The 19,792-nt window shown below is 47.7% G+C and overlaps 2 protein-coding genes across 2 annotated transcripts; both read left to right on the forward strand.

Moving 5' to 3' along the window:
• The first annotated feature begins 854 nt into the window (after positions 1–854).
• CRX (cone-rod homeobox) lies at positions 855–3,688 on the forward strand. The gene is made up of 3 exons (XM_037518195.1): positions 855–954; positions 1,946–2,097; positions 3,041–3,688. The coding sequence occupies exons 1-3, from the start codon at positions 855–857 to the stop codon at positions 3,686–3,688; spliced, it is 900 nt and encodes a 299-aa protein (XP_037374092.1).
• Positions 3,689–15,783: 12,095 nt separating this feature from the next.
• LOC119248669 (tetrapeptide repeat homeobox protein 2-like) lies at positions 15,784–17,775 on the forward strand. The gene is made up of 5 exons (XM_037515543.1): positions 15,784–15,808; positions 16,164–16,333; positions 16,739–16,799; positions 16,866–17,107; positions 17,728–17,775. Exons 1-5 carry the CDS (start codon positions 15,784–15,786, stop codon positions 17,773–17,775), a joined length of 546 nt encoding a protein of 181 aa, XP_037371440.1.
• Positions 17,776–19,792: the final 2,017 nt, after the last annotated feature.

The raw sequence follows: 19,792 nt of genomic DNA on the forward strand, positions 1-19,792 counted from the left end.
GTTAGACCCCTTAAAACAGAACAAGTAAGCAAACAAACATCTTAGTGTAAAGTCCATGCAAGCATCTCCTTGCAAATAAAAGGAAAGGTTAAGCACCTGACACATAATAAGGCATTTAACCCTCACAGCGACCTCAAGATGGAAATGCGCAGTCTTTGTTCCTATTTCCTAGTGAGGTGACCCAGGCACACCGGGGAAAATAAATTGCTGGGATAAAGAAAGTCCGGGCATGTTACTTGCTTGAAGGGTTCTAATCCCTTCCTGCTGACCTGACAAGGCACCAGTTCCCCGCATGGAGGCCAGGACTGGAGTCCTCTTTGCTCCTAGCCCACCCAAGAGGTCGTGGAAGAGCATTGCTGACTTGTTGTAATGTGACTCTCCCAGAGGGTGAACAACCTATGGGCTTCTTACTTGGGGCCATTCTGGTACTGAGGACCCTCCATCCCAGGTGACAGTCTGATTCTGCATGTTGCTGAACATTCTTTTCCAGGAGGCTGAGGTGGGGGTGGGGTCGTAGAAAGATAGGATCTTGGTGATATGTGGTGGGATAAGAGTTTTAAAGGGACAGGGTGGGAAGAAGAGCTTCTGTTTGGAATTCCCATGACAGATTCAACTTGGCTTTTCAGTGTCCATGAAGAGTTGCTGACCCTAAACTGAGGGCCATTTCATAAAGGAGGAAGCTGAGGTACAGTGAGGTGAGTTACATGGCCCAAGGGCACATGCCTAAGAACAAACCCACGATGGACTGAACCTGAGCCAGACTGTCACCACAAGATGAGTAACTGAACACACCTCCCCACCCCCACCTCTTCTCTTGCAGGCTCACTGACCAGGGCCACAGTGCTCCTGAAGACATGATGGCATATATGAACCCGGGGCCCCACTATTCCGTCAACGCATTGGCCCTGAGTGGCCCCAGTGTGGATCTGATGCGCCAAGCCGTGTCCTATCCGAGTGAGTAGATCTTCTCCCAATACCCCAGGCCTCCTCGGAGGTCTCCTATGCTTAGGATGAAGAGCACCAGGGTGACATCAGGGCCATACTCCAACCATATGTGTTTGTCTGCAAGTGTGAATCCTATTCCATGTCACTTGGGGTGCAGGGAACCAGATGGGCTTTTGTAGATGTTCAAGGTGGTGGTTCCCTCTGAGGTGAGTGAGGGAGAGGTGGTGTGAGATGAGAACCAGGAGGGTGAATTTCCATCTGTTAGCAAAGCTTGATTTGTGGCCTTAGTTTTTGGTGATGGGGCTTTTTTTTTTTTTTTTTTTTGCATGAAGTTGAACATTATGCATCTGCCACTTCTTTCTTTTTTTTTTTAAGATTCATTTATTCATTTATGCATAGAAAAACTGGGGTATATGCCAGAGGTGCAGGGGGTGAGACCATTCACCAGAGACAGAGCAGGGAACAGAATAGGCAGATTGACTGAAATACACTGCTAAGGGGAGCAGCGGGGAGACAGGAGAGGCCTGGGGCACCTTGTGTGGGTCATCTCCCCAGCCGGGGATCGAACTCAGGCTGCAGTGGTGCTAGCACTGAGACTTAGCCCCAGAGCCACCAGACAGGCCTGGATCTGCCACTTTCATAGGCTAGAAGTGGTTGAATATCTGCAATGTTATAGTATAGCCTACTTGAGCAAGTCTTAGTAGATCAGACATTTTAGAAGAAGGACAAACTTAAACTCACATATTTGTTTAAGCCCATATTTTTACAGGGTTAAATGCAATTGCAGCATCAGCCCCCAAATGACAGACTAAGGGGACAATTCCCAGGGAGCAAAGTGAGGTCAAGGAGATCCAAGAACAGGCATCCTCTTTGTTTGGGCAGAGGAGTATCTAGAGAGGACTTCTCTGTGTCTTCCGCACTGTCAGGGCCTCCCACCAGCAGGTGAAGAAAAAGGGAGACTCTAATTACACAAGGGTTCCCTTTTGCTGTGCTTGCCCAGGTGCACCAAGAAAGCAGCGGCGGGAACGGACCACCTTCACTCGGAGCCAGCTGGAGGAGCTGGAGGCCCTGTTTGCCAAGACCCAGTACCCAGATGTCTACGCCCGTGAGGAGGTGGCTTTGAAGATCAATCTGCCTGAATCCAGGGTTCAGGTGGGCTATTCTGACCCCTGAGTCCCTCCTGGTGTTTCTGGAACTCAGAGTGAAGGGAGGAAGGAGAGGTCACAGAGTAACAGCCAAAGTCCTAGAGGGCCCTAAGAATCCCTGTATTTCCCTGACCTCTCTTACACTCCTGCCTCTTCTCACTCCAGTTCAGTCAATGAACCCTGGTTCTTTCTCTAATCTGCCCACCATACACACTCCTGCCTCAGGACCTTTGCATGCTTTGTTTCTTTTACCTGGAAGTTTATTCCCTGTCACCTGGTTCAAATCCTTGTTTATCAATGAATGAATCAATCAGTAAGACCGGCACCCACCCTCATTTAAATCTGCAGCCTTCCCCCACCCCCAACTCTACTGCTCCCCCAAGTGGTTTTTTCCATAGCATTAATCACCTCCTAAAATCCTATGTGATTTAGGACTTACTGTTTATGCATAATCTGTCTCAACTCAATGTCAGCTCCACTGATACATCCCTGAAGTAGAAGATGGTTAAGGCATATTTATTAATGGCATGGACGGACAAATGCACACATGTTTGTCTGTATATACGATGTATCTATGTATGTACAATTGCATGAATGTGTATTGTGGCTGATTAGATGAATGGGTAGAGAGATGTGTGTTTGTGTGAATGTGTGTTTGTATGGCTAACTGGATATATGTAATGCGTAATTAGATGAATGACTGGCTGTGTGGATGTAGGTATGCGTGTTTGTATGAATGAATGTATATATATGTGTGTATGATGGAATGAATGGACAGACGGACGGAGGGATGGATAGGTGGATGAATAAAGTGTCTCATAACTGATTGGAGAGGAGTGACTCTGGTGTGTCCCACCTATAAAACACCCTCATTCCTGTGTGCCATGAGGACTCTCCTGGGCCTCCTTTCCACTCACTCGCCTGATATTCCCTCTCCCCACCACTCCCAGGTTTGGTTCAAGAACCGCAGGGCTAAATGTAGACAGCAGCGGCAGCAGCAGAAACAGCAGCAACAGCCCCCAGGGGCGACAGCCAAGGCTCGTCCTGCCAAGAGGAAGACAGGAACACCCCCCAGACCCTCCACTGATGTCTGTCCAGACCCCCTTGGCATCTCAGATTCCTACAGCCCATCTCTCCCAGGTCCCTCAGGCTCCCCCACCACAGCACTGGCCACTGTGTCCATTTGGAGTCCTGCCTCAGAGTCCCCATTGCCTGAGGCCCAGCGGGTTGGGCTAATGGCCTCGGGGCCTTCTCTGACCTCAGCGCCCTATGCCATGACCTATGCCCCAGCCTCTGCTTTCTGCTCTTCCCCCTCAGCCTACGGGTCTCCCAGCTCCTACTTCAGCGGGCTGGATCCCTACCTCTCTCCCATGGTGCCCCAGTTGGGGGGCCCGGCACTCAGTCCCCTTTCCGGCCCCTCTGTGGGACCCTCTCTGGCCCAGTCGCCCACCTCTCTGTCAGGCCAGAGCTACGGCACCTACGGCCCCATGGACAGCTTGGAATTCAAAGACCCTGCAGGCACCTGGAAATTCACCTATAACCCCCTGGATGCCCTGGACTACAAGGACCAGAGTGCCTGGAAGTTTCAAATCTTGTAGAAGGACTTTGCCATCTTCTCCATCTCTTGTGTAACTCTGCCTCTCCCCAGCTTAGGTCTGGGGACGAAACGAAATCAAACTCGCAACTGATTTGGGGGTAACATTTAGGTCACAATGCCCTTGAACAGACAGATAGGGAGGCTCGACTCTGTAACTTTCCTCTGGGGACACAGCTTTAGCAGATGAGTAGAGATCCTTCTAGAAATTCCAAAGACAGACTCCAAGAGGTCCCGTCAGGAAAACTTAGGCCAATGATACAGTTAAACTGAAAAAGTTCATTTCGAAATTTCACAGGCTTCACAAAGGTCAGGTTTACACGGTAGGTTTCTTAGTTTCTTCTGAGAGACTTCACCACTCAATCATTTATTTATTAGATGGTTGGGAATTGGCCCAGTTGTGAAGAGCATGGATGGCTGGTTGTCTGTTTCATTTTTACTTGTTTTTTTCCCCCTTGGTTTTAGGATTTTCTAAAGGTGAACTCCATCCAAACGGGGGTGGGATTGTGTGGCTTCTAGGGGTGAGTCAGTAATAGTGGTGGCCGCTGATTAGTAAATATGACCAAAGAGAAGAGAGAGAAATGGATTTGGAGACAAATCTGCCGCTTCAAACACACCATGCACTTTTAGAACTTTTTTGGTTTTGGTTTGGGAGTGCACTGTAGAGCTTGACCTCAGGACATTTTCCCAGAAATACTGCATTTCTTTACATCCAATCTGATCCACGAGGACAGAGGCACACTGAGATCTTTAGAACATTCAGGGGTTTTGACACCCTTTGGACATTTGGTATCGCTCTGCCAAACATGTTAGGATGAGTTCTTTCATTTTTTGTTTTTTGGGGGGTGGTTAGGCAGCAGCCTTTAATTGGTGGATATTACAAGGCAAAGGGTAGAAGGAAACAGGGCAGGAGGCCAGTTGTGGACTGGTGGAGGTTTACCCATGTGCTCTCCAGGGGAGAGGAAAAGCCCTCATTTCCCCATTTGTGGGGAGTAAATACTCCCACCCACCATGGCCAATTTCAAGGCATCAACCTGAGGTCACTGCATTTGGGGTTGGGACAAGATTCCCAAGACCTCTGCTTGGAGTCAGCATTCAATGCTTCCAGGTTCCCAGCTCAGGGAGGGATGACCAGAGGAAGGCACTGTGTGAAGAGAGGCTGGGAGGCATCAGATGACTTTTGAGGCCCAGCTCACACAGTCTAAACCCCCGAGGGTCACCCTGTTCACTGGGGATGTCAAAGCTTCAACTGCCTAAAGCTACAAAGAAGGACAAGGGAAGTGGGGACAGAAGGAAGAGGCTAGGGGTCCCCCTCATCCTGTATCAGACCCCCATTTCCCACTCTGGAATGCCAGTTCCTCTTCTCTGGAGGTGTAAAAACAATTAAAATATTGCGTTCCTCCTAAAGTCTGGGTGGTTTTTTTTTGTTTGTTTGTTTCCCTGGCAAGTAAAATTGTTCTGTCTCTTCCCTCTGTCACCTTCTGTCTCTGGGGTTATTTCCAACCATGTGCTTTCTTTGTCTGGTCACTGTATTTTCCTTGATAAAGCTTCAAAGCCAATTAAGCAGAAACTTGAGGTCCAGACGGTGAGCTCCCTGCCCCCACTGAGCTTCTTCAAGCTGGTGGTGACTTTGCTTCTATGACCCATATAGGGTTGAAGCCCTTCCCACTAGCTGCCAATCTTCTGCAGCACCACCTCCTTCCTCTCTCTTCCTCCTTCCCTCTCAGTCACCTTCCATCTCTCCTCCTTCCTTGATCACTTTCAGTTTCCCATCTTCTCTCTCTCATGTCTTCTCCATTTTGGTTTTTTTCCTTCCTGATTTATTGTCTCTCACATTCTCTGGCCCCATTACTTTTTGCTGGATTTTTGCCTTTTCCTTTCTCTACGTTAAGGTGCATGTGTGTTTGTCTCACAGGGTTGATGGGGTCAAACAGACTTGATGTCCGTGTCTGGCTCAGTTGTTCTGGTTGTATAGTCTTGGGCAATTCTTTCCTTCCCTACCTGTGACATGGGGCATGGAGCAGGCCTCCCTCAAGCTCATTAAATGAAGTCACTATATTAATTATGCAGCCTGAAGCCTCGTTCTTTGTTTAAAAGACGTTTATTTATTTTTGAAGTAAAATACACAGTCCCCCAAAATGGACCATTTTTACCATTTTTAAAGTGTGCAATCCTGTGGTATTCAGTACAATCGTGGAAGAAACCAGACACAAAATATCACATAGTTTATAAATCCATTTATGCATAAAAAAACTGGGGTATATGCCAGAGGTGCAGGGGGTGAGACGATTCACCAGAGACAGAGCAGGGAACAGAATAGGCAGATTGACTGAAATACACTGCTAAGGGGAGCAGCGGGGAGACAGGAGAGGCCTGGGGCACCATGTGTGGGTCATCTCCCCAAAAAAGGCAAATCTGCTGAGCAGATTAGTGATTCCCAAAGACTGTGGGTAGTGGTGGTAGTGGATTGGGGAGTCCTTGCTTCATGGGTATGAGGTTTCTATCTGGGGTGACTAAAAAGTTCTGGAACTAGATGGTGACCCAGCAATTCCACTCTGAACTATATGCCCCAAAGAATTAAAAAAAGGTGCTCAAGTAAAAGTTTGTACACTCATGTTCACAGCAGCACTGTTCACAATAACCCAAAGATGGTAGCAACCCAAATGTCTATCAGCTCATGAATGGGTAAATAAAATCTGGATTAACCAGGAAGAGGAATATTCATTACCCAACACACAAAAGCAAGAGTACTGATACATGTGACAACACGGATGGACAATGAAACCATTTTGCTATAAGTTTGTTTTTTTTTTTTTAAAGATTTATTTATTTATTTATACAAGCATTGGGTACAGTAAGAAGCATGGGAGGGTGAAAGAATTCACCAGAGCCAGAGCTGGGAACAGAACAGGCAGACTAACGAAATACACTGCTGAGGGGAGCAGTGAACGCTGCAGGAGAGGTCTGTGCTCCATGTGGGACCCTCGCTGGCGGCCGGGGATCGAACCAGCACTGCAGAGGCTGTGGGCAGCTTCACAGCCCAGCGCTCAACGACTGTGCCACCAGGGGAGGCCCTAAGTTTTATCTTTTTTTTTTTTTGCTGAGCTTGTACTTGTGCCACTTAGTGACCCATTTGGAAACTATCCAAATGTCCATCAAATATCCAAATGAATAAACTGTGGTACTGCCAGACAGTGGAATATTCCCAGCAATAAATACAAATGAATTCTAGCTTACATAACAATGCAATTCCATCAAAAATCATGAGTGAAAGAAGCCAGGCAGGAAGCAGTACATCCTGTATGATTCCACTTCTTGGGAATTCTAGAAAAGGTAAAATTGAGGGTCAGAAATAAATAGTGGTGGTCAGGACCTGGGCTCAGTGAATGGGGTTAATTGCAAAGGAACAAAAGGAACTTATAGCTGGGTGGTGCTGTGGTTCCATATCCACCACCAGATTACCCATAATTCTCCACTATCAGGACCCCTCTCCACTTTGCTCTTTTCCATGACCCCACCCTTTGGTAGCCTCAACTCTCAGTCAGATTTCTAGGATTGATTTTAGCTTAGGTTTTCTGTTCCTTTGGCTATTACTCTGTTTATAGGGTTTTGGGAGCCTTCCCCACCTCTTGGTCCCATGACACTTGGTGTGAAAGAGAAGGAGAAGATTCAGCTTCTCTGAAGGACCGCACATCTGTGCTCAGGAGCATCAGGGGTCCATCGAGACCAGAGGAGAGGAACCTCTTAAAAGAGTCAAGAATTGGTGGCCTCTCTGGTGGTGCAAGGGGTTAAGCATTGCACTATGAAGCAATCCGCAGCCTCTGTAACACGAGTTCGATCCCAGGCTGGCCATGGAGAAACCCACATGGCGCAGCAGACCTCTCCTGTATTCCCTGCTGCTCCCCTCAGCAGTGTATTTCAGCCAGTCCACCTGTTCTGCTCCCCACTCTGTCTCTGGTGAATCCTCTCAGCCCCCCACACCTCTGGCCTATACCCAGTTCTTGTATGCATAAATAAATCTTAAAAAAAAAAAAATCAGGAATTGAGTCATTTGTTGACCTCAGAGGCATGCCTTTGTCCTAGCTGCCGACCCTCAGTCTCCCCATCATCACTCCCATTGCCCCCTCCCATCTGTTTTCAAAGGTTCCCTGGTGGGAAAGTCACTCCCAACCCTCCATTGCTGTAGGGGTCCCTGGGTTCTGTCATGGTGAAGGGGGATTGATTTACAACTTGGTGGTGTCCTTCAACCCTTCCAGGCTTGTGTCTTATCTCTCTTTCCCTCTTAATCTTGCCATCTGTTTTTTTCTTCTCCTTCTCAGAATGCATCTAACTCTCATTTTCACACACCTTTGCTTCTCTTTCTCTACCCCTTCCTCTTCCTCTATGACTTTGTTTCCCTTTCTCTCTTTTTCTTTCTCCATTCCTCTTCCTTACCCTTCTTCCCCTTTTTCTCCCCGTCCTTGGAGAGAATGAAAGCAATATCTTTGAAGCCAGCTAGTTGGGGTTATACTAGTAGACTGTGTGGCCTGGGGCCACTCCACTCCCATCCCCCATCTTCAACCTGAGAAGCTTCAGGAACACTCAGACTGCATCACGTTTGCCCCTCTCAGCAGTGTATTTCATCAGTCTGCCTGTTCTGTTCCCCGCTCTGTCTCTGGTGAATCCTCTCACCCTCCCGCGTATCTTGCCTGTACCCCAGTTCCTGTATAAATAAATAAATAAATCTTTAAAAAAAATAAAACTCAGCTGCCTCCATGAAGCCCCCTCCCCCATGGGCCATGAGTCAGAACCTAATCCCCACTAATTCCCCTCCCTTTCTGCTGAGACTAAAGCAGGTAAGAGGATTGGAACATTTGCTAAATTAGTCCTGTTCAGGGACTGAGGAAATAGCAGGGAGGGCCTTAGACATGGGAGGATAGGAGGAAGGATGGAGACATATGGGGGTGAGGGAAGGCTGGAAAGAGAGGAGAAAAATATAGCTGAGCCTGAGACCCAGGCAGGAAGAAACAGGGAGGAGAGAAGCAGAAATGGAAGGCAGGACTGAAAATGGAGGGGATGGTAGGAGGGCCCAGTGGACTTGCACCCCAACAAGAGGAGCATAAATCCCAGTTCTATGTCTTCCTGGCTGTGGGACCATGGGCATGTCACCTGACCACCCTCTGCCTCTATTTTCTCATTTGTGAAGTGGGGATAATAATAGCATCTCTTTGGCTTCCCTGGTGGCACAGGGGTTAAAGACACAGCAATACCAAGCTATTTCCAGCCACTGTGGCATGAATTTGATCCCTGGGCAGGGAGCTGACCCACATGGCATAGCAGACCTCTTCTGTCTCCCCTCTGCTTCCCTAAGCAGTGTTTCAGCCAGTTTGCCTGTTCTGCTCCCCACTCTGTCTCTGGTGAATCCTCTCACCCCCGGCACCTCTGGCCTACACATAATAAATAAATAAATAAATCTTATTTATTTGTATGCATAAATAAATAAATCTTTATATATATAATCTTAATTTATAAATAGATGATTAAATAAATCTTTAAAAAAGATAGCTTCTCTCTGGTGGGTTGTACTGAGAATTAAGTTAGGACTGTGTTCACCAGTCTGACAAATAGAACCTTCTCAGTACATCTTTCTTTCCTTCTAATGTATTGAGGTACAATTTATATGATATAAAACCCACCATCTTAGCTGTAAAGCTTAATGAGTTGGGCAACTATACAGCTCATTCTCCACTTGGGAAGGGGTTCCTTCCCGATAAACCAGTTTGAAGTTGAAAATTCTCATACTTTTGGTCTCTCTAATAAACTCTGTTATCTTTTTTATTTAAAAATGTATTTTATTTATTTATTTATTTTAATTTAAATTTTATTTTTATATTCCCCATACAATTACAACCCCCTTATTTTTAACCCAAGCCCTCCTTTCCCCGCCCCCACCTCCCATAGAGTGTCTCTTGTTCATAGTTATTTGTTGATTGTGATATTTTCTTTCTTATAGTTATTCTTTTTCCTGGTCCCTTATTTAAGTTTTCTAGATTCCTGCTATGAGTGAGACCATCCGGCATTTTTCTTTTTCTTTCTGGCTTATTTTGCTGAGCATGATCCCTTCCAGCGCCATCCATGTTGCTGCAAATTGCATGTGTTTATCTTTTTTGAATGCTGAGTAATATTCCATGGTATATATGTGCCACATCTTCTTGATCCAGTCATCTATTTTTGGGCATTTATTTCCTTGATGGTAAGTGACGATGAGCATATAACAGCCCCTTCCATGAGGAGACACAGGTGACCTGACCCTGCCCTCCCCTCCGGTTCAGGCTTCCACTGTTCTAGACTGGGAGTGGCAGGCTCAAGTCAGCAATCATCCCTCTTTTTTTTTTTTTTTTTAAGATTTATTTATTTATACAAGCACTGGGTACAGTCAGAAGCACAGGAGGGTGAAAGAATTCACCAGAGCCAGAGCTGGGAACAGAACAGGCAGACTGATGAAATACACTGCTGAGGGGAGAGTGGGCATGACAGAAAAGGTCTGCCATGCCATGTGGGACCCTCACCGGTGGCCAGGGATCGATCTGGCGCTGCAGAGGCTGCGGTCAACTTCGCAACCCAGCGCTCAACCGCTGCACCACCAGGGGAGGCCCAGCAATCATCCCTCTTAATCATCCCTCTTGTTCTCCAGTACACCCTCTGTCCCGCATGCCGACTCTGTGTACCTTCTTCTCCAGTGTGGTTCCAGGTCCCCCAAATCTCTGATATGGACCTGTGCTCCTGAGTGAACAACAGCAGAGGACTCCATACAGCAGCCTCCCTCCCTTTCATGCATTGCTTTGCCCTGGTTTGACAACAGTTTAATTACATTATTTCCTACCCCTTCCCACCACACCATCTCCCCTATGTATGCTACAGCTGTCTGCTTACCTTCCAATGGTTGTTGACTTTGTTTTGTTGTAATTTAGTTGTGAATATGTGGAGGAGGCAAGCCCAGTGTCTGCACTCTGCTACCGCCCTGACAGACTACCCTGTTTTTGTTTTTTTTTTAATGTTTCCCTGCTGTAGAGACTGAAGCCCATTTCCACTGGGGTGGGGGGAGGTGTGGGGGATAAAAAAGAGGCATAGATTCGTGAGCCCACAGGGAGGTATTTTTCAGAGAAAATCTGGGGTATAGAGCATTCAATGGAAAAGGACTGTTTCCTATGAAATCAACCTGACATTCAAATGAACTTAAGGGAGATGATCCTCATTCCTAGGAGGAAAAGAATGTGTTGCAGAAAGGTCAGGAACCAATTTTATTTAAGAAAAAAGAGATCTTATTTTATTTAACGTTAGTAATTTGTAACTTTGGGGAATTTCCAACGAGTGCCATGAATGTCCTCCTAGATGCAGGCTGTGCACATGGGAGCAAAGCTGTACATATGTCCTCTTCAACTTTCTATGCTTCCTTGCCTCTCCATTTTGCTCCTCAAATTTGGTTTATGAAACTTCTGTTCGGGCCTCCCCGGTGGCGCAGCGGTAGAGCGCTGGGTTGCGAAGCTGCCGCGGATCTGTGGCGCCGGTTCGATCCCTGGCTGCTCCCCGGCCACCGGAGGAGGGTCCCACATGGCGCGGGTCCTCCACCTGCCGCCCACTGCTCCCTCAGCAGTGTACTTCGGTCCTTCTGCCTTCTGCTCCCCGCTCTGGCTCTGGTGAATTAAACACTAATCTACCTCCCTGAGTGAAAAAGGTTCTCAGTAGGGCCTCCCAGATGGGAGATGGTTGGCGCTGGGTTGCAAAGACCCGCAGTGAAGCGGGTGGATGGGTGGGTGAATGGTTAGATGGATGGATATAGAAGGACGGATGAATGTATTACTGAGCAATGGGTCCCTCCACCTGATGTGCATAGATCGGATGATGATATCAGGTATTTGAGAAGAGCATTAGAAACAAAAACTAACAAACAAACAAGGTAAATAAACACTAATCTATTAAAAAAAAAAAAAAGAAAAAGGAATGAAGTTATATAGATTTTGGGGACCATGACTGAGAACAAAGAAGTAGAATTTTATTGCTTGAGAAGCAGTTTAGAGGCAAAGAACTGTGAACTTGGTTGAAGTTCATTGTCTACTTATGGGACAGTTCAAAATGAAGCATGAGGAGGCTTTTTTTCAGATAACTGGAGTTTAAAATCTCAGTTTGTAGGGCCCTCCTCTACTGGGCAGCACCCCCACCCCTGTATGCTTAGTCTCCAATTGACCTTGGAATTGAGCTCAAGGTTGTGGATAAACCTCCATCCTTTGTAAAACAAGTGTTAGGAAAAAGGTTTAGATCATTTTTTTTTCTTTCTTGTACTTCAGGGTGTGAGACCAATTTAATCATCTAGCCTCCATTTCAGGTAGATAGAAGGAAACATCATCTTAAAATCTATCAATATATGGGAATTTAGAACCTGGATATTTTGGAGGATGAGAGAGATGATTGGGAGGACACAAAAGTAAAGAGAGGGTTGATATGGAATGAAGTGATAGAAATCTTCTGAGGTATAGAGAACAGCATCTAATTCTCCCAGCCCCGGGGAGGGGTGCGCAGGATAGAGACAGTCAGTCATGGCAGAGGGAGGGAGGCAGGGAGAGGGATCCAGCAAACTGAGTCTTTAGTCAATAATTATAAAGCACTTAGAATAGTGTCTGGCACAGAAAAAATGTATTTGAATCTTTCTCTCTCTCTTATTATTGTTTTTTGTTGTTGCTGTTGTTTGCCTCCATTTCTCATCTTTCTTCCAATCTCTGTTACCTCTCTTCTATTCTCCCTTTTCTCCCCTGCTCCCCGTCTCCCTCTCTCTCTCATGGAAAGAACACAGCTCCTCCACTACCCAGCAGGATCTGATCCCGGCTTCCCCTCCCCACTTCTGCCCCTCAAGCAAGCCAAGCTCTGGGCTGAGGTGGGTTTGGTGGGTGCTCCCAGCAAGCGGTTCTCAAAGTGTGATTCTTAGCATCATCTGGGGAACCTGTTAGAAAATGCAAACGTTCATGCCTACCCCATCCCAGACCTATGAATCAGAAACTGGGGCGTAGGAATTGTCCTCTGGGTTTCAACAAGCCCTAGGTGGGGGTGCTGCACAGTGGAATTTGAAAATTCCTGACTTAGACAATTCCAGGTGACTGATGGTTTTCTCGTCTTTGTTGCAATGTCACTTGATCTGTATTTTCTGCAGGGCAGAGCAGAGCACTTTGGGGACTTTGCCCTGGGGACAAACCTTAGGGAACAGGGGAGGGTTCTCCAAGCAGCTGGGATGCTCCCAGGCACGTCTGGGACAAACCTGGCTGTAATCTGATAATCCCATTCTGCAGGCTTGGGAAACTCAGGCTGACTGTGGAGAACAGTTTGGTCCAAGGTCAGGCAGAGATAAAGATACTGACTGACCTGCAGGGTTTTCCAGCTGCTCAGGCCCTGCTCTTGGCACACAGGGGTCACCAGAATTTGCTGAATCCATGCATCTCCTTTTTATACTTCTCTTTTTTTTCTTTGTGTAGAACTGGGGTGTAGGCCAGAGGTACGGGGGAAAGAGGGGATGTGAGAGGATTCACCAGAGACAGAGTGGGGAGCTGAACAGATGAATTTACTGAAATGCACTGCTGGGGGTGGGCAGCGGGGTCGAGTCAGGAGAGGTTTGCTGTGCCATGTGGATCAGCTCCCTGCCCCTGGATTGAACTTGTGCTGTAGTGGCTGCCAATAGCTTCACAGTGCTGAGACTTAACCCCTTGCGCCACCAGGGAGGCCCCAGAGACTAATACTCAATCCCATTGCATGGATGCGCCACAGTCTTTGTCTTCAGCCGTCTTCCAGTGGACACTTGTGTTGCTTTCACCTTTGTCTTTTGTGAATAATGCTGCGATGAATATGATGTTAGCTGATTAACTCCACCATGGTTACCCCAAAGTGGATGGAAGGGTCAAAATGAACATAATTTCTCTAACTCCAAAAGGGGCTTCTCTTCCTATGATATTCACTTTCATGTTGCGCTCGTTCAGGATGAGTTTCACATTTTACTTAGGGCTCTTATTCCATGTGTCCTGACTCTCCCCACTCACTTCAATATTAAATTTAATTTCACAAGCAGGAAAAGCTGTTTGGCTTTTATCTTACATGGGAATTTCATGACTGATATTTATTCTCAGTTTGCATCCCCATCTTCAGAAAGAAAAAGAGGAGAGCATAACGTAATGAACAAATTGGGGAGAAAAACCCACACTATGGAAAGGGGTGAACAAATTAGCAATTAACTAGTTATAATTTATCTTACTGAAATATTGAAACTGATTGGCAAACTGAATGTGAAGACGAATGAATACATTTAGTAACGATAGAATAGACAAAACCCAGACTTAACAAATGGGATTAACTACGCATTTAAGCTATTTTATTTTCCATTCATGCCCTCCAGAAACATTTTGAAAAGAGCAGGAATTCTCTGTTTCTAAATACAGAAATAGGCATTTTTCCTCTTAGAATTTTTTTGGGGGAGGGTTAACCTCATTTGCTAATGATACTTGAAGAGTATCTCCTAAAATATTACCAAATAATGGGTTAAGAATGATTCAAAATAGACACCCTGTTTTCCAAAAGCTATTCTTTGGTAACTTAAACTGACTGTGAATACACTTTCCCAGTCAGTATCAGTTTCTCCCCAGTACCATCCTTTCTACCTGCTTACAACTTTCTCACCCCCTTCATCATCTTCTTCTTTTTCAAAGATTTATTTATGCAAACAAGAGCTGGGGTGCAGGCCAGAGATGCGGGCCTGGGGGGATGAAAGGATTCACCAGAGACAGAGTTGGGCACAAGACAGGCAGATGGACTGAAATACACTGCTGAGGGGAGCACTGGGGAGACAGGAGAGGTCTGCTGCACCATGTGGGTCAGCTCCCTGGCCAGGGATCGAACTCGTGCTGCAGTGGCTGCAGATAGCTGCGAAGCAGATGGCTTCACAGTGTTGCGACTTAACCCCTTGTGCCACCAGGGAGGCCCTCACCCCCTTCTTCATAACCTCAGAAGCCTCACTGCCTTTATTAATTCCTATGAGTTCTTATACATTTTATTTTGTTGAATCATCTGCTATGTAAAAGCCCAGCATTTGTTTTTATCATTTCCCTGAACTCCCTCCATTTTGCTGAAAATGGCTGCTTTCGTCTTATGGCTGAAAAATATTCAATAGTGTGGAGAGACAACATCTTCTTGCTCCAATCATCTGTTGATGGATGCTTGGGCTGCTTCCAAGTCCTAACTGTTGTAAATAGTGCTGCAGTTTAAACTGTCGACTATGTATTTTTGGGTTAGTGGTTGCACGTCTTTGATTGTCATACTTCCTTTCTCAATTTTGCAATATAATTAACAAATTGCTACTTTTAATTTTTAAAAACACAAGCAAGAAGATGGCCCCTCGTTGCATCTTACCGATCAAGGAGGTTGCTAGATGAGCCTGGGTTCCCCGAAGGACCATTGATATCTCGGCCACCAACGTGATCCCAGCTGCCCAAGAAGCAGGGAAAATGTCAGTCATGGCAGCGTTCTGTGGGGAAGGAACAGGGTGATGGGCCAATTATCACAGATGCCTCCCGAGATACGAAGTGGCTATGAGAGAGAGACGACCTGGAATAATGGGATGTCTTTGGTTGGTTTCACTTTGAATTTGATCACCCATTTCATTTTCATCTCACACTGTTGATAATAAAAGTTCCCTGGGGTGATCATCATAGTTGTCCTCTCCCCTGACTTGGTGATCCCAGCAGGTAGGAGCTCAGTCTGTGGTTTAGACGCAGGTCTATACATCTCAGCGGGGTCAGATTCCTGTAACCCTGGGTTTCCCTGGGCTCGAGCCCTGGAAGGGGCAAGAACAAGACTGACTTTGGACTCACTGTGGCTCCCCCCAGGCTCCCATCCAGACCCTGAGCCCACTAGCTGCTTGATAATCAATTAAAGCTTTGTGGTAGGTGGTGGGGCTTGGGGTGGGGCTAGACTGGGTGGGTCCCAGGACTCTAGGGTGTGTCTGGGCGAGCACAGAGCACAGGTGATATTTAAGCCCCAGGCTTGGTGGACAGAGGTTCAAGCAAAGGGAGAAGAGCAGGCAAGAGGATGCAGGACCCGGGGGCTACTTCGGGTGAGCTTGGGCTGGCAGTGAGCATCTGGGTGGTGGGTGAAGTTGTACGGGTGGGATCCTGTGGCAAATAGTGGGCCTTGCAAGTGACAAGGGTGGCTTCCACCTGGGATGGGAGGCTGCGGTAGCAGGAGCAGTAGGAGCCAACCTGAGTCACCAACCTGGGTGAGCGCAGGACCCTAGGGCATGGCAGTGGGCCTGGAAGAGGCCTACTTCAAAAATGTGAAGGCCAGACAGGGACTGAGGTTGAGCTGAGAGCCAAGGTAGCGAGTGTCTGGATGCCATACTCTCACCTAAGTGCTGCCCCTTGCCCTTGGGCCAGGGGGAATTCCTCCGATGCCTTTTCCCCCTGCATCAGAGATCCCACAAAGCTCAAGCCCCCTGAAGCGGCGGCGACAAGAGCGCACGGTGTACACCGCTGAACAGCAGCAGGAGCTGAAGAAATACTTCAAAACCAACCGGTACCCAACCTACCAGGATCGCCAGGCCCTGGCGGATAGGCTAATGCTGCAGGAGCACCAAGTGCAGGTGAGCACCCCTCCTCAACACACACCACCCCACCTCCCAACATACACTTAGCACCTTCCCTCCCCAGATCCTCAGCAGGAGAGCCCAGACTCTTGCAGGGTCATGTAGCAAGAGGTGCCCCTTGTGACCAGAACTGGACCCTCAGTCCAGCTGTGCCTTGTGTGGTACAAATCTGCCAATGAGATCTGCTCAGGACAATGCCCCATGGGGTCTCCTGCAGCCAGACCCCTCGGGGTGGAATAGGGGAGCCTCTCCTTGCTCCTGGGTGCCCAGGGCCTGCGTCCTGCACCCTTCCCTCGTAGCCTCCTAAGCCCCAGGGGCCTGTGGTGGGAGGGCCAGGTATGAGGCTGGCCCTTCTTGCTGCTCCCTGACAGGCGTTTCCTCCCCGTTTCTTCTGTTCCCCAGGTGTGGTTCAAGAACCAGCGAGCCAAGTTCTCCAAGCTGCAGAGACTGTCCAGGGGCCGAGGTCGGAGGCCAGGGGTTTTGCGCTCTGCCTGCAGAACCCCTGCTGTAGCTGGTGCTCTTTGTCCAGCATATGACACGGCTTTTGCCCAAGTCCATCCTCCTGTCAACCCAATGATTCCAGAGGTCCCAGATTACAGCAAACCGGGACCCCCGACCTTGGCCCCTTCAAATATTGGCCCAGCATTCCAAGGGGGCCCAGATTTCAGCAACCCAGGAACCCCAGCCCTGGCTCCTTCAATTGTGCCTCCAGTGTTCCCAGGGGGTCCAGATTTCAGCAACCTGGGAACCCCAGCACTGGCTCCTTCAACTGTAGGCCCAGCATTCCCAGGGGGCTCAGATTTCTGCTGCCAGGGAGCCCCAACCTTGGCTCCTTCATCTGCAGACCCCATGTTCCCTGGGGATTTACTTAACCCAGGAGCTCCAGCCTTAGCCCCTTCATCTGCAGGCCCTGTGTTCCTGGAGGACTCTGATTTCTGCAGCCCCTACCTACCCAGGCCACCAGCAATCTTCCCACCAGCAGAACCCTGCGTATCCAGCCAAGGTCCGGCCTGGGTGTGTCCTGCGCAGGGCATCCATGTGTCTGTTCCAGCTACCCCAGCCCCACCCCCAGGTCCAGCTTCCGCTCCAGCCCCAGCCTGGCCTCCGTCCTCCTATGTGGCATGCTTCTCGTCAGAATCTGGGGTGACTACTAATTTCCCGTCTGTCCTGTCATCTCTAGATCCCTCTGAGGGACCCTCTTCCTCCTCTTCCACATCCTCATTTTCTGGGCACCGGGAGGGAGATGTCTTTGTGACTGAGAATGATTCAGATCCCAAAATGCTCCTAAATCTCTGAGGGAGATTGTTCTGGCAAAGTCCTGCAATTCCCACAGGGCCAGAGGGAACTGTGATATCCGAGGGGCCAAGTCACCTCCATTTCTCAATCTGCAGATGGCCCTTGCTGTGGTCAAGGGCTTCTTGACCTCAGCGCTTCTGTGAGGGCGTCTGAATGTCCTGGCCAGGCTATATAGGGCCATTGGGAGCATTTCTGTTGGCTCCTGAGTCGGGCCTGAAATCTATGGCTGCTCCAGGCAGGCTTCCATCTAGTGGATGCTGCCAGAGCTTTCTAAAGGGATTTCATCAATCTTTTGGGGAATTCACTTGGAATTGCATTACATTTAAATGTTTTGGGAAACGATTTCGACATCTTGAATACTGAGCTATCCCTCCTAAACTTCATTAATTTGACTGTTTACAAAGTTGTCTATGAAGTGTTAAGTAATAACAATCCAGGTCTTCTCAGATTTATTTTCAGTACTTCATTTTTATTATTGCTTGTAATTTTAGATTTCTTTGTTAAAAATATCTGTTTATATATATATAGGTCTTAGTGGACATTTATTCTGTATGCAAAGATCTGGCTCAAGCCTTTTTAATTCTGGTAAATAACTTCACTTTGTTATGGACATGGTAATTTGAAAACTAATAAAGTTCATGGTCAATTTGTAGATATTCTTTTGTGCTGAGGCAGTGATTGTTACTTGTGCCCCCACCTACCCCTGCCATGTTCCCCAAGCCTTCACACTGTCTCTTTGTCCCTTGTTCTCTTGAAACCTCTGCCACCCCCTTGTGGCCATCCTGGTCCCCGGGTCTCCCCGCAGCAGCTCTCCGACCCTGTGCTGGTCCCAATTAGTAAATGCTCCAATCCTCTTAGCGTGGGCAGCCTCAGCAGAGCAGAGAGAATTAAATCAGATTTGGCGGGGGTGGGGGTGGTGGTGGTAAGGCACACATGTGACATGCTGTGGAGGAGAGTATGGGGCTGGGGTTACCAGATGACCAAGATATATGGGAAGCCCTCCCTGCTTATCTGATAGACATTGGTGCTGAACCCATCCTGGCCACATCCTGAAATGGGAGAGCAGAGGGAGGAATTGAATTTACCATCTTTCCTAGGTGCGGGAGCTGACCTAGAAGTCCCTGGAGACATCCTGGGGGCAGGGAGAGAAGACTCAGACTCTCCCTGGGGTGGGGAGGAGGAAGGGTGGTGCCCCTGGGGGCCTCCATAGGACCAGGAATGAATGGGAAATGGATTAATTTTTTTTAAACAATGGAGACAGACTTTGCTTTTGCCCTAGTTAAAAGTGAGTGGATCAAGTAAAACATGATTAACCCTTATCTCATTTTTCAATTTCATTGCCCTTTTTAAAAAAAGATTTATTTATTTATGCATACAAGAGCCGGGGTATAGGCCAGAGATGGGGGGGTCAGGGGGAGAGAGGATTCACCACAGACAGAGTGGAGAACAGAACAGGCAGATTGACTGAAATACACTGCTGAGGGGAGTAGCAGGGCAGCCAGAAGAGGTCTGCTGCGCCATGTGGGTTGCTCCCTGGCCAGCCAGGGATTGAACTCGTGCTGCAGAGGCTGCGAATTTCTTCATAGCACAGTGCTTAACCCCTTGCGCCACCAGGGAGGCCCTCATTGCATCTTTTTATCCTAGCAGTCCCAGCATCCCTCACCCCCATCTGAATTTGGGAGTCTTGTCATCTTTTAGGAAGCTCTCCCTGGTGCTACTTCATTGCTTCTTTCACACCCAGGCTGTGCCCTGAGTGATCCAGCAGCAGCATCTGATTTCCTGCTCAGCTCAAGAAGGAGGAAAGGGAGGCGGTGACTTTGAATTTCCCCATATCTGTCTTCCACAGGGAGTGTTAGAGCAAGAATTTCCCTTCTTACAGCAAAAGAAAAACGCACCATCAATCAGAATGTTACTGCTGCTCTGTGGGACCCTACAATTCATGGTGGTCCATCTTTGGTTTCTGGGATGATCCTTGTAGATCCATTGATCTCCATGATATCACCAGTAAAGCTATGAATCTATTGAATGTTTTACGTTGTTGAAGGTGAAAATTTTCGACAGGCACAGGGTATGCAGGGAAAGGACTCAAGGTATATATACAAAGAGAAGGAATTGTACCATCAATGAAAATGGAAATGTCAAGCTTCCTTCTGTACTGGG

This window comes from Talpa occidentalis, unplaced genomic scaffold (genome assembly GCF_014898055.3).
Source record: "Talpa occidentalis isolate TD23 unplaced genomic scaffold, MPIMG_talOcc4v2.1 talOcc4.17, whole genome shotgun sequence".
Lineage (NCBI taxonomy): Eukaryota > Metazoa > Chordata > Mammalia > Eulipotyphla > Talpidae > Talpa > Talpa occidentalis.

Excerpts from the sequence above, each read along its gene's own strand:
- CRX (XM_037518195.1), top strand. The coding sequence starts at position 855 with ATGATGGCATATATGAACCCGGGGCCCCACTATTCCGTCAACGCATTG. Across the intron at positions 955-1,945 it reads CCAAGCCGTGTCCTATCCGA|GTGCACCAAGAAAGCAGCGG; the intron begins GTGAGTAGATCT and ends GTGCTTGCCCAG. Across the intron at positions 2,098-3,040 it reads TGCCTGAATCCAGGGTTCAG|GTTTGGTTCAAGAACCGCAG; the intron begins GTGGGCTATTCT and ends CACCACTCCCAG.
- LOC119248669 (XM_037515543.1), top strand. The coding sequence starts at position 15,784 with ATGCAGGACCCGGGGGCTACTTCGG. Across the intron at positions 16,334-16,738 it reads TGCAGGAGCACCAAGTGCAG|GTGTGGTTCAAGAACCAGCG; the intron begins GTGAGCACCCCT and ends TCTGTTCCCCAG. Across the intron at positions 17,108-17,727 it reads CAGCACTGGCTCCTTCAACT|ATGGCCCTTGCTGTGGTCAA; the intron begins GTAGGCCCAGCA and ends CTCAATCTGCAG.